Raw genomic sequence first — 13320 nt, forward strand, 5'->3', positions numbered from 1 at the left:
AGGGCATGCTCCCAGCTCGGTGCCGGGCTCGTGATTACAAAAATGTACGTTTGGGTCTCCCTGAACTTTCTGCCCTTCATTTACTCTGCTGGGCTTTCAGACTGATGCAGGCAAAGTTTGCACGGGGAAATTTGTCCTCGATAGCCTCTGTTTTGGAAGGAGGAACACGAGTCCCCTCTAGCCTGGCTCTCCCTTCTGCTCACCTCTCCCCCGCCACAGCCGGCCGGTTCACCTTTGCTGTTCCTGCCGCCCCGTACTTAAAGCCTCGAGAAGGCTCAACAACTGATCGAGGGAAAAACGAGAAAAGCTACTCTTAAAGTCGAAGGCCTGATTATGCAAAGCTTTATGCAGTATCGAGCGCTTTGGCAAGCAGCTCCACTGCAGCCCTAGAGAACAGGCCTGGAGGAGGGGTAGAAGAAAGCTTCACAGCCTAACTTAGCCCACATGTGTTTCTGAATGTGTTGTACATGTCTCCAGTTATAACCGTGCTTCAAAAATCATTAACTATTTCATATAAAGAAACAGGAATTACAAAAAAGTACCAAGCTCAATGATTTTCTGAATTGCAATCTCTTTATTTGCTGCAAGAGCTACGTGGTCTGAGTCAGCAAGGTCATGCTCTCCTCTATTTCTGACAGTTTCTTCAGCATCTGGTTCACCTTGGCCTCATCAAATTCCAGACAGAGAAATTCAGACTCCTACAAAATAAAATTGCAAGAGCATTAGTTGAGAAAGAAGACTGTTCTCCAGGAACGCAGAGGGGTGGGGATAATGCGCTCTGGTTTCCTGCAGATTTATGTCCCTTATCTCCTTCTTCTCCTGTTACCGCTTAGATAACCTCAGGACACGCAGAGGCCTTATACACATCTACTGAGCAAGGACAGCATGTGCTGATGGGGCAGCCTGCTGCCACCAAAGAGGACACATAAAGGCTGAGCTCTGCCTGTCTTTCCTTTCAATGTAGGCATCAATTTGGGTCTCTCCTTAGCTGTGGACTGCTGCAAAACCTGTAGGAGTTTAATTATATCTGAGACTTCCACTTTTCTTTCCAATCTGAAGGAGGTTGGCTGATGATCCCACAAGCTGTTGCTGCAGATACTGGGAAATGCAAAGTGGTTGGAGTCACTGCACAAAGCTTGTCACTTATGAAAAACAGACTTTATACGTGGGAAAACAAGAGCCCAAAAACCATTCTTGGCAAATGACATTCTGGTGTGGAAATTTAGGGGAGCTTTATGTTACTAAACCATTTACACTTACAAGAAAATTAGGAAGCAGCACTGATTTGCTCTGAAAAAAACCCTGTCACATAAAAAAAAAAGTTGTTCTCTGGCAGGATGGATATTGGGGTATGGAAAAAAGACTAGAAAGGATTTTGTCAAGGGCCCAGAAAATATAGAATATATATAAAAAAATTCTAACCATATGGAACTATAAATATCAATGTGAAAAGACCTGAGATCACTAATCCATCAGTCTTATCTATTGATATGCCTATAGTCAGAAAACATTTCTTACGGTGATTCTGCAAAAAGAAATGTTTTGAGATTGCTGGGTGTATGGCTGCACACAAAAGGTCATTCCAGGTGAAGCCCTCAAACAAATTGAAAATATTCAAAAATTTAAGTGCAGACAGCCACTTTCCCAAGGAAGCAGAGGAGAAAGAACGAACTTCGAAGACGCTGCAGTGAGAAGAAAAAGCAGAAAGGAAAGGAACAGCAGTCACGAGGCCTGCAGTTAGAGCGCTGTTTAATGTTGATTTAAATAAAGTAAAGCATTCACATACAAAAATGGTTCTTTTGATATGAAGGGAGGTCTCCTAATGAGAAATTGGAATAGTTTGGGCAATTTGAAATACTGAATATCTATTGAATAAGTAACACCGCTACTGCAGTGCTTATAAAAGTAGAAGGGCATCTCCAGCTCTCGTTTGCTTTCTATCAGACTAAGCTTTCTGTCGTTATTTCAAAACACTTTTTTTAATATAATCAGCATTTGCCAAAAAATATTGCAGCTTCCTTCCTTACACTTATGGAATTAATACACAAGGATAAAATAATCCGACAAATGCAACTTAAAACCAAACATTTTTACTAAGTAAATTTTAGAAACGCTACATGCATTTTCCATAGGCATCAGGGATAATTTTACCTTTTACCTTCTCTCCCTCTTTTAATATAGGATTCTTGGGCTGTTAACGGTTTCTTTTATCTTTTTTTTTCTTTCCTTTTTTTTTTTGGGGGGGGGGGGTAAGAACCAAAACGACAGAGGAAGCAAGGAGGTCCTTTTGTATATAATTATCACAAAAGTTTCTGCCAAAAGAACATTAACAGAAAAAAAAAGGCGATGGCAGAAGGCCGTTATCAGGAAGTCAGGCATTTCGAAGGGCACGAGAAGGTTGTGCCAGGGCTTCTGCCCTGAAATCACACGGGGAACCACCACGGTTCAACCCAGAAATCAAAACATTGAGCCAAACCTTAAAACTGAAGGGACGTAACCACCCGCTCATATCAGGATTCGCCAAGCTTTAAGAAGGAAAATCTGGTAAGAAGACAGCATCATGGCCTTGTAAACTTTTTTATCTTCAAATATCACTGTATCTCCGCAATGGTAATACCCAGGCACTGGTAAATCACCTATCATAGCTATATTGGATGAGTCCACCTTCATGAAACATTCACATTTGCAACTACCTGCTAACTAGCAAATAAGCCAAGTGGCCAAAAATGCAGAGATCAAATTACATACTGAGTGTGCGAGCGTTTCTGAGGAAAAAAAAGTTTTATACACTTCAGAACTTTGCTGATACTTCATTCAATCAAAAGTTCAGTAACAGTCACGTATGTAACTAAATATATATCACGTAGAACATATAGCTGACTATAGGAAAGGCCTTTGACTGAACAAGCAGTTATACCCATAAACAGCATCCTATTGAAAACCGTGTTACTGTGTTTTTTTTTTAATTAACCATTCAGCTCCCTAAGATTACTTAGTGCATTCGAAGCAACATCGCAACACAGGAGCGTTAAATGTTAAGGATCGATAGCAATACAGACACGAAGTCTAGGACTTGGAAGCAAAGACTCTCTCACACTGTTTTCCTTGTCCTTGACAGCAGTTTTTGACAGTCTTACTGAAAACACCCTGGCACCAGCGCCCATGTCTAAAACCCACAGCCCACCTCGGCGAAGCTGAGCTGCGATCAGCCAGCGCGCAGAACGAAAGCGTTTGGTCTGGCATTTGGCAGCTCCGCTCCATGTGGCAGGGGGCTTTCCTGCACTTCCCTGTCTGATTAGAAGTGCACTGAAAAAAAAAGAAATCTAGGTCATATCTGCCTGAAAAAGATGCATTTACAAACTTACAGGATTTAATAGTAAAGCACAGACAAAACCCTGAAAACATCTCCCTGGACGTTCTTTGATTAGTAAGAAATCTTGGAAAAGTCAAATTTCAACCGGCCAGTTATTGAACCACCCAAGGCTTTCAGAAGCACTGCACTGCCACCAGATCACATAACCTTGCTACGGCAAACTATTCGCCACCGAAAGAGCAAAAATCGGTAGTTTCAGCCCAAGCACAGAGGCTTTGGTGCAACTTCTGCAACGTGCAGCTGCCAAGCCAATGCCTCAAACCTCCCCCAGTTTCATCGCTTCCGATTTTCCCAAACCTGACCAGAAAAAAAGTTTTGAGCCAGTTCTGCTAGAGGTGTTTTTGCAAGCGCCTCAGGCATAAGGAAGCTTTTCTTCTCTTCGGGTTTCGCCAGTTAAAAGGAACGCAAATTAAACAAAAGAGCGCTCTTGCATTGCACGAGATGGCGCAGGCCGCTTCACGCCAGGGTAACCGTGCCTGCAAAGGGTTGGGGTTTTTTTTAACCTGTAAAGTAGGTAAAACTTTCCTATGCAGCTTGCACTGCTTTTGAATAATTATCACAGCCTTGCGTGGAGACATCTGAAACGTGGCCCAGGTGCTCTGATATCAGACTTGATTCTTGCTTCCCCCCTGTCGCAAGCTTTCCCACCCCTCCTCCCATTTCCCTCCTGAGCTTGGGCTATAAAAAGGAGTTGCAAAACAAACAGCTAAGAAATACAAGCTCCCTCCACCCATGAATCAGGTCCTCCCCCCCCTTTTTTTTTAAATAACAACTGAGAGCTGCAAAGATATTTATATGCAAGAATGTCTTTATAAACATCAGCTTTCTTGCTAACTGCTTGAAAAACACAAAGATAAGCACTACTTTCTGTATCTCAGTAACTATACTTACGAAGCTCAAGCGTATTTTTTAGCAAACCAACTCTCACACATTCAAAACTTTAAAAGAATACCATCATAATTGAAAAAACAGAAACGAAAGTGCCTGAATTCACATATTGTTCCCTTTGTGTTCATTTTCTCTTATTTAGAGACCTCCTACAGCGCTCGAGATCCGGGAAACGTGGCCACTGCCAGGACGGCAACTTTAAAGGGTGGGCGAAAACTGGGAAGCGGCTGGCGGTAAACTTGCTTTGGAGCCACGAATGTCCTGATTTAACGTCTGCTCCCGCAGCCGGGGTGGCGCTTTGGGGAGTCTGTTGCTGCACAGCCTGGGCGCCGGTTTGGTCTCGCTGGAGCTGCTGGGCCTGGTGCGATCAGGGAGGAAACGCCAGCGCCGTGCCTCCCGCCTGCCCCGCCAGCGGCGATGAAGGTTGTCAAAGGCAAATATTTGCCTGCCCGGGTGGAAACGCCTTGTGCAAAGCACGGAGCGAAGGAAGGCGAACGCCTCGCGGGAGGGCAAGTGGGGAACAAAAGCTGCCCAGCAGCTGAACCAGGACACCAAGGCGTCGGTGGCAGCCTCAACGACCGAAAACCAAGCGGGGTCAGGACACCAGGGCCTGCTTTCACCAACAGTTGAGCGCTGGCTGCCCACCAGGAGAGCGAGGCTCACCCCCCGAGGAGCCGGGGCCGTACCCGCAGCCAGCACCGGGTGCGAGTCCCTCGCTGCTGAGACGGCAGCGCTTGAGCATCGTCCTTGTAGCTCCTTGTAACGGAGTTATCTGCTCTGTCCTCCTACCTCAGCGCAGCCTGGGACGAGAAGCCTTTCCCCATCCTGCCAAACGCGCCTCTTGAAGGAAGCCAGTCGCGTCAGACAGTGAAAAAGCTCCTGCCAGCGATGCCCAGACGCAACTACGGTTTAGGAGCCAGCCGGGCACGGCTTCGCCATGGGAAAAGCTGCTCGCTGGAGCAACGACAGCATCGTGGTGCCGCGGGTCTTGCCTCTCCTCTCCATACCCATGGCGCACTCATTTGCTAGCGATTCACTGTAATTTCATTGCTCTGGAAGAGACTTTATTCTCTGGGATAATGTTCTGTATTAGATTAGAAGGTTTGCAAGATCAGGCTACCCCCGGCGTAAAGTAACGATCCAAACCTATAATGTCACCGGAAACCAAATTTGCCTTCAAACATTTTAAACGTCCTGGTACCTCTTGCTGGTGATTAGGAACGCACATTAATTTTTGGCCTTCCCAAATTTTTTGTCAACAAAGGCGTTAAGTGGTTTTAGCTGATAAAACAGGTTTACGTTAACATATAATAATGCATTTGCTTGCTAGTAAGGAAATTCTGTTATCTTTGTTAACATTTTTTGATACTGAGATAAGCCAAGTGCTTTGCTTAGAGGGTGGTTTTTTTTAATTAAAAGAATTGCGGAAGCCAGGATGTCAATAAAAGTTATTATCAAAACTGCTAGAGTTCAAAAGCGTTGTCCTAATTTGTGGATTGAAGCCCAACTATTCAGTGAAATGGGATTAAAATAAAGAGTAACTTCTTTCTCCACTTATTAAATAGGACATATGAAATGCTGAATCAAATAAATTTGTCGTAACATTTTCTACAGAAATTAATCTTGCCGCTTTCTTATAGACTTTTTACTTCCTCATGGCTAAGCAATAAATAACAAATTCTTCACTACTAGATGTCACTTTTCCTGCCATTTCGCAGAAGACTCTGCAGCCAAGCAGGTCTGCTTCCTCCGTTAACCAGAAAAATATTATGTATATATTATATACGTAATTAAGTGCATCACAGAAGGCCGGTAAATAAAGGCTCCGCAATCATGACTTTAAACCTCTAAATATTTTAGGGTAGCTTGGATAGCAAAACCAGAAGAGAAGACCTCCAAAACGATATAGGCTTCTCCCGTAAGATCCTGGCGGACAAGCAGGTACAGCCATCCACCTGAGCGGTTACTCCGCAGAAGAGGCCAGAAATAACCTGCAGGCTGAATCCAGCCCGTGTGCCGCAAGTCAAACCACCCCGACCGACGGGAGGACGCGTGCCGGTACCTGCGGGAGCCCCAGCACGGCCAAAACACCCCCAGGCATCCCAGCGGGGCGTTGCTGCCCCGCGGCGGACGCTGGTGCCCCGGAGCGGGGGCGCGCAGCTGCGAACACCCCCGCCGAGACCAGCTGTCGGGCAACTCGCTCCGAGCCTTGCTCTTTTGAGCAGGAAAAAGCACTGAAATACAGAGACTGAGAGCCTGCCTTGGGAGGCTTTCCGATATAATTATGCAGTTCGGAAGAAGCGCAGAGCTATCTGAAGCCACGCACGTTATGTAGCCAACCGTCCTCCCTCAAACACAACTATCGCAGCCAACGTTTCTTCTACAGAAATACCTTTGACTTTTATTCTAAACGCACCGAAATCACTGGAGGCTTTGCTTACCTCCAAAGAGGGGGATTAGGGTTAAATCAGTGATGCATTAACACCAGATAATATCTTAGCAACAACTTACAATGCAAGCAAATTAGGTTGCAAACAGAAAAGCCAGCTGGGGGTAAATAAAACAACGGCAGAGAAAGCCGTGGCGGCGGCGGCGCTGCGTGGTGCAACACGCCGGTCGCTAAGGTCTCACGCGAGCCTCAGCTTGCGGCACGGGAGAGCAAACGTGCCAGCAGCCGGGCACGGGGCCGGCGGGCAGAGCCGCCTCCTCTCCAGCGACACCCGCCAGCAGCAGCCAAGGGCACACGGGTTCCACCGCTAGACGCAAAAAGACAAAATCCTAATTGCAGAGTAAATCCATGCTTTATCAACTTCTTTCACGTTCGCTCACAACCATTAAAACGTTGCTTACCTAGAGTAAACGGAAAGGTTATGGATGCTTTCAGGTACGACCTGTTTCAAGTGGCATGAGTTAAGACGGAAAAAAACACCTCTGGATTTATCCGGAAATTTGTACTTCTCCCACTTTCTCAAAATTTACTAATTACATTTACATACATTCCAGGAAAATACTGCAGGGACTACCCTATAAGTAATACCCCAAATCACAAGCTAATATTTGATAGGAAAATGAATACTGGACGATTACCATATCTGTTAATATTTCACACCTTAAATTAAAAATTAAATCTACCTTTTAGATTAAATGGCAGGACTCCACGCTTAAAACGAGCTTGCACATACTCTCCAAACACCATTTTCCAAATGCCTCACTGCAACATAATGGACTGAAAGTGTTGGTTCCCGTTTTGGCTCGGGGATGACGCCTAAGACAAAATCATAGTGCTTTCCTGTGACAAGCCAGGGTTTCGACGGGGTCAGCGATGCTGGAAAAAAACAACCCAACTTCACCCAATCCAACCCAAAATCCTAATTGGAAATTAGGTGCTTTTAAAAACAATGTGAGGACACGGGACACATTTGCATTGGAAAAGGCGCGTTTTAACGTAATTTTTGCAATGATGCCTCACAGCCTCCCGCAGATATATATCCCTCATTATAGACTGGTCTTGTTCATTAAGGTGGGGATTTGCTCTTGTGCTGTCAGAGGGCAGGAGACGGACAGATAAACCCTGGTGTCGTTACCTGAGCGTTGTTGTTATTGCTTCCAAACCTTTCCACCGAGGGCTTCTCCTCGACGCGCGGAGCACGCTTTGCAAACGGGACTCAGGCCAGCATCGCTGGGAGGCCCCGAAGAGCTGCCCGGCTGCAGGTGGCGGGTTTTGCTCCGTTACCCTTTCTCGGACGACGGGTTTAGACGCGCAACTCTCCTAGCACCCCTCTGCCACGCACACGCCTCTGGTAGTTGCTACAGGAAAATCAAAATATAAAACGAGCTACACGTGGTGTTCTTGCAGAGCAGCAGAGGGGAGCATCATTCCCAGCACAGAGAGCTTTCTTATGGCTCTAAGTTTGCTTTTCCAAGGAATGGTCGTTCATGCCGCTCTTGGTAGGACTGGGGAAGAGGGAGACAGAAATGACCTACATAAGTTGTGCTAAAAAAAATGAGAGATAATGCTTAAGTTTCCATGACAATGTTCTATTACGTACACAAAGATGACCCCAAAAGAAGCAAAACACTGGCTTTGAGCTCATTTTTTCTTCTTCGGGAAACAAAGTCATACCACATTGAACTGGATGATTCATAAGAAGTGGAAATATTTCTTGTTAGCTGTTTATGAGAGCGATTTGTTTTTGCTGCTTAAATTCTCCGATTAGGAGCACCTGATAAGTGGTAAAAAGAGAAAAAACCCAGGCTGCCACAAACCAATGCAGCGTGATAAAATACAAGATGTTGCATTGAACCCTCTAGCACATTGCATCAATCGTGATCCCGCTGCAAACTTCAGGAGTTATTTTTAGATCCATTAATATTCTGCAAGGTACACTAGGGCATAAGATCATGACAGCAAAGTCCAGATAATTCCAGAAAAAATGGAGTGGATGGCAATACACTGATTTGATATAACCACATTTCTGACAATACTAAACTCATTATTTTTAATTAAATTCAGAGCTATTTTTGCAACAAACTTATAACCTTGACCTTCAAAAACTCTGGGGTGAAGTGCAATTCATTTCCATAATACTCTATAAAATAGAGCACATAAAATGGAGCACAAACATTTGTTATTGAAAGTGCCTTCTAATTCTTCTGCATTATTTTGGTACTACATGAACCATGAATCTCTTAAGCTAATGATTATTAAATCAACACACAGAAAAACGTTAACCCTCTTTCTTTTTTTTTTTTTTTTAATTCTTTTAATGTAACATCAAGCCTATACTATCACGGATTAAATAGAAAGGATTGTAGAAATTGGAATAATTCCAGGGGCATAAGACAAGTTCTCCGTTTGATAATGCATGATAAATTTAATTTTATTGCTTTTATGTTGTCAGCTTACTGAAAATATTCCATCTATTATTTTGAACCTTAAATGAAAGATGATTATTTATGGATGCAGAGATGCACATGCTTTAACCTGCTGCTGCTCATGCCTGTTCAGATGTCCACTGGTTTCTGGAGTTTTCCTAGCAGAAATTGTTACAGAAAAAAATGCCATAAAATATATTTCAATCAGTAAAGCTCATTAGAAGGACGCGTGCATTGAAGTTCTTACACATTTCATGCAATAAAGAGCAAGAAAAGAGGCAGCTTAATACTTTGATGCAAGGTTTATACACTTTATATTGGGTTATGCTGTTTTTAAACTGGCTACATTACTCGATATTGGTTCCTGTAAGCCTTCCAACTTACTTTCTTTCTGATTTTTATCTTTTTCATTTTCTGAACTTTTAACCTCATATAATCCCCATATCCCACTAACAGAAGCACCCTGCTCTATGTACTCTCCCTCTGCATACTTCTATAAGGATTACCTATGCACGCTTCCCCTTCAAGAATACTATAGCGCAACGCCTAGAGTTTGATAATGAACGAACTGTGTAGGTTTAACAGTTAATTATCCTGCATTTGTGATTAGCGATCTCATATTTCTTTTGACTGCTGAAAGAGAGCTCAGTCATAACTACTGTCTTGCAGATGTTGCTAGGACACTGCTCATTCATTATTGATTTAGAGTAGCTGAAACCTTCGGTTGTTTTGCCGAAAACACCACAAACGCCCTCTCTAAGAGCGCGCAGCAGCAGCAGTCCCGGCACATTCCAAATAACCGGAACACGGAGCCAGTCTATAAGGCAAAGCGTTGGGGAGAAAGGACAGGTTACAAAAGCCACGCTTCTGCTGGTACCAACTCCAAGGGCACTAGCACAGTTCAGAAAAACACACCTGTGCGTGTTGACAAAATGCAAATTTAATTCTCATTCACCGATGCCTCTTTGCAAGATGTTACCGGTGACTTTTTGCGTGTGCCTGTCTGCTTGAATGCTCCTTGTCAAGCTTGCTTACCTTGTTCCTCCGGGACTGTTTTACAGTGTCTTCAAAGAGTTGACCCAGTTACTGCACAAAATGCCCTTCCAAATCTGCCAAGGTCATCAGTCACCAGGGGAGGTTAAAGACTGGAGCCCCCTTTACGGCACCCCCTCGCTTGAAGAGCATCATATGTTTTAACATATGTAATATGCACAGGGTTTGGGCCTCCTCTCTGTGACTGGTTCAAAGTTCAAGTCTTCCTGCACAAGTAACTGATTATAAAACTGACTTTCATGGAGAATTCCCAGTAATTTCTCCAACTCTATAGTTACCCAGACGCATCAGTGTGGAGCGATTAAAATGCATTCATAGGAATTGCTCGTAAGCAGCTTGGCACGTTTTCCTCAGTCCCAAATGCCAATACTGAAAAGCAGTGTTAAGGCTGCAAAGCCAAGTGTCCCCAGGCTAGGAAAGCTGCAGCCCTGCTCCTTCGTCACTGCATGTGCCGAGTATAAACTGGGTTTCTGACGAACAGTTCAGCAGTGGCCTCAGCATATCGTCCAAGTGTTTCACATACATTAGTAATTTTACCTTGACAACCTGTTTAGGAGGCTAGAAGATGCATCAGTTTCATTTCACCACTTGAGAGACAGAAGCAAAGAGGTGCTGAAACCAAAACTGTCAAGTGTATCACGGGTTGAGATAGCTACTCCCTCATTCTTCAAAAAACGTAGCGTTTTTAATAGCGCACCATAGCTCTCCAGCACAGCTCCGACAAGCTTTACTCCTAAGCACCCGGCCTCTTTGGAGGTTCACACGCTTCTGCCTCAGGCACTCAGACAAGAGGGAACATCTGGTTGGAAAATGATTTTCAAAATCTCAGTTGTAGCCAGATCTCGCCCAGCCTCACATATGAGCTCTGTGGATTGAAATAAGGCAGGAGACAGCATTTAGCTGTATGCATGAGGCTGCCTTTCACCTTCTGGCAATCCCCTGTGCCATACCAGGGGAACCTGCTCACCACCTAACCCAAAGCTCAGTAGCTCCGGCACCCAGCGGCGATAACCTTCCCAGGCGAGGGAAAGCCCTCCTCAGAGGCGGCGTCTCGACTCGAGAACATGCTCGGTTCAGGGGAAATCCTCCAGGAATCGAGCTGCCAAACAAAATCTCCATCAAGAATGCACAAATAAGATTTTCAGAGGCTCCTAGCTTGTTTGAGATTTAGGCCATTTTTTTTTCCTTTTAATCAGGGCATGAAGAGGCACATCCCTGACGTTGCTGTACGTTACTATTTCTAAGCTTTTCGCCCCCCAAAACATGATGGCACTAGTACTTCTTATATGAAAACATATTCGAGAAAAAGCAGGCAGAACATTTTTTTCTCCCTGGTCTCGATCATGAAAACGGACAAACCATTTCAGGGATACATTTCACTGGACTTCAGCCTGGCAGGGCAAATTTTGACCACCTAAGTCTGTCAAAGCTCAAGGCCACTAAATATAGGGTTGGGTAATCACAACTAATGGCCCTGCTAGCACTGCTGCCTGTAATTCTTTAGATAAGACGGGAGTCGCGGCAAGAGCACAAGAAGCGTTACGGTCTAACTCCCGGTGCAGAAGTGACATGGGAAAGCGAGACATTTCTGTATCTAAATTGATTAAAAAGACAAAGTGCAAAAACAGCCCCCCACAACTCCTCTCTGCCCCTCCAAACACTGTTTTTGCACAGCAAGTACACCAAGACGGTTTATCAGTTTTTCTTGAACGCAAGTATCTTTGAAAGCGCGTTTGGATTTAAGAGTCCTTTCAAACCCTGAAACAATGAGTGGAATGTTTAATCTTTAACAGAGGCATTTTTCTCCGACTGCTTGATCAGCTTTTGAGGTGAATAGGTGTAACAGCATGGAAAATAAATTGCTTCACTTGCTTAATCAGCTGATGACTTTCCTGGTAACTCCGGTATACAGCTCTGCTGGGGTCTCTAGCCCAGCTGTTACATAGAAGGACATGCAAACGAACAGGAAAAAAAAGGTCAAAATCACCAACTGAGGACCACACTTGTCTTCTTACTATTCTAGGCACAAACTCCTTTTCTCTTCCATTAAGCAAGTTGAGAAGACCTCCGTACAGATGAGTTGCAGAGAACTGGTCACCTCAGTGCCTGTTAGGGAGAAAGCCCTGCTCTTCCCCTGTCCTACTGCTCCCTCCTGAAAGCAATAAAAAAAAAGAGATAATACTGATCTAGGGAGCTGGGGAACTTGTGGAGTGGAAAAAAAGACTCTCCCAGGCCGACTCTTATTTAGGAAGAAGGAGGGAAAAAGGTACCATGTATCCTTCAAACACCATCTTGGAAAAAAAAGAAGACAGGTCCACTACTTGGGGCTGAAACTCAAGTTCACGTCTTTCTGCAGCCTTCCCTCCTTCCGTTCTGCTCATCACCAGCAGCACGGCTTCCCCAGCGCAACACCGTCTCTGAGCAAGAACGCAGCTGAATTTTGTGGTCAATTGGAAAGGACCCATCATCACTAGTCTAAGCCTCATCTGGGAGCTGGTACATAAAAAGTTTTATGTGGAATCATGTTAATTCTGTAAGAAACAGCCCCCAATCATCCCAAATGCGTGCACTGGAACAGAAATTCTTGTCGTGTCACGCTGTTTTTCCTCCTTTAGAGGAAAGCTTTGGGGGATCAATTCCAGCGTCTGTCATAAGACTCTGATCCTAAGCCTGATGAAATCTTGGGGAAAACGGAGACTCAGATATCCTGTTTAAAATACGCATTCGTCTTTCTCCATCTGAATGCCCTCGTGCACGCCTACAGATATTTCACAGGATTTAAGCTGTTTTAAAAGAAAAATAAATACAGTAATACCTATAAGCTTCACTAAACTTGTGCAGAGAAGCCTATAAAGATGGCATTAAAAAAAGCCTTACTGAAGTACCTTGGTATCACTGCAAGATTTGAATCAATGCGCGTGTTCAAGAACTACAGAAATACGCACTATTTTTGGTGGAGTATCAGGTTCTCGTCTTGCTTCTCAAGGCCACTGTCTCCGGCCCGTCTTGGCTCCCCTGCCTCTGGTGGCTTTTCCCCCGCCAGAGCTGACAAGGGTACCGGAGAAAGCACCATCATCGTTTTATTTGAGTGCTGCTGCGTCAGCTCCTAACTAACGAGGAGGCTCTCGCTG

General features: G+C 44.5%; 1 protein-coding gene across 2 annotated transcripts in view; it reads right to left on the minus strand.

The window, feature by feature from the left end:
- Positions 1 to 551: 551 nt before the first annotated feature.
- COMMD1 (copper metabolism domain containing 1) overlaps positions 552 to 13320 on the minus strand; it is an 81079-nt gene continuing 68310 nt past the window's right edge. The window contains exon 3 of one of the 2 annotated variants that reach the window (XM_026080717.1): positions 552 to 698. In XM_026080717.1, coding sequence (XP_025936502.1) covers positions 591 to 698 — 108 coding nt within the window. In that variant the 3' untranslated portion in view covers positions 552 to 590. The remainder of the gene's footprint in view (positions 699 to 13320) is intronic. The other variant, XM_026080718.1, reaches the window with a different exon arrangement.

This window comes from Apteryx rowi, unplaced genomic scaffold, assembly GCF_003343035.1.
Source record: "Apteryx rowi isolate R43461 unplaced genomic scaffold, aptRow1 scaffold_53, whole genome shotgun sequence".
NCBI classification, from domain to species: Eukaryota; Metazoa; Chordata; class Aves; order Apterygiformes; family Apterygidae; genus Apteryx; species Apteryx rowi.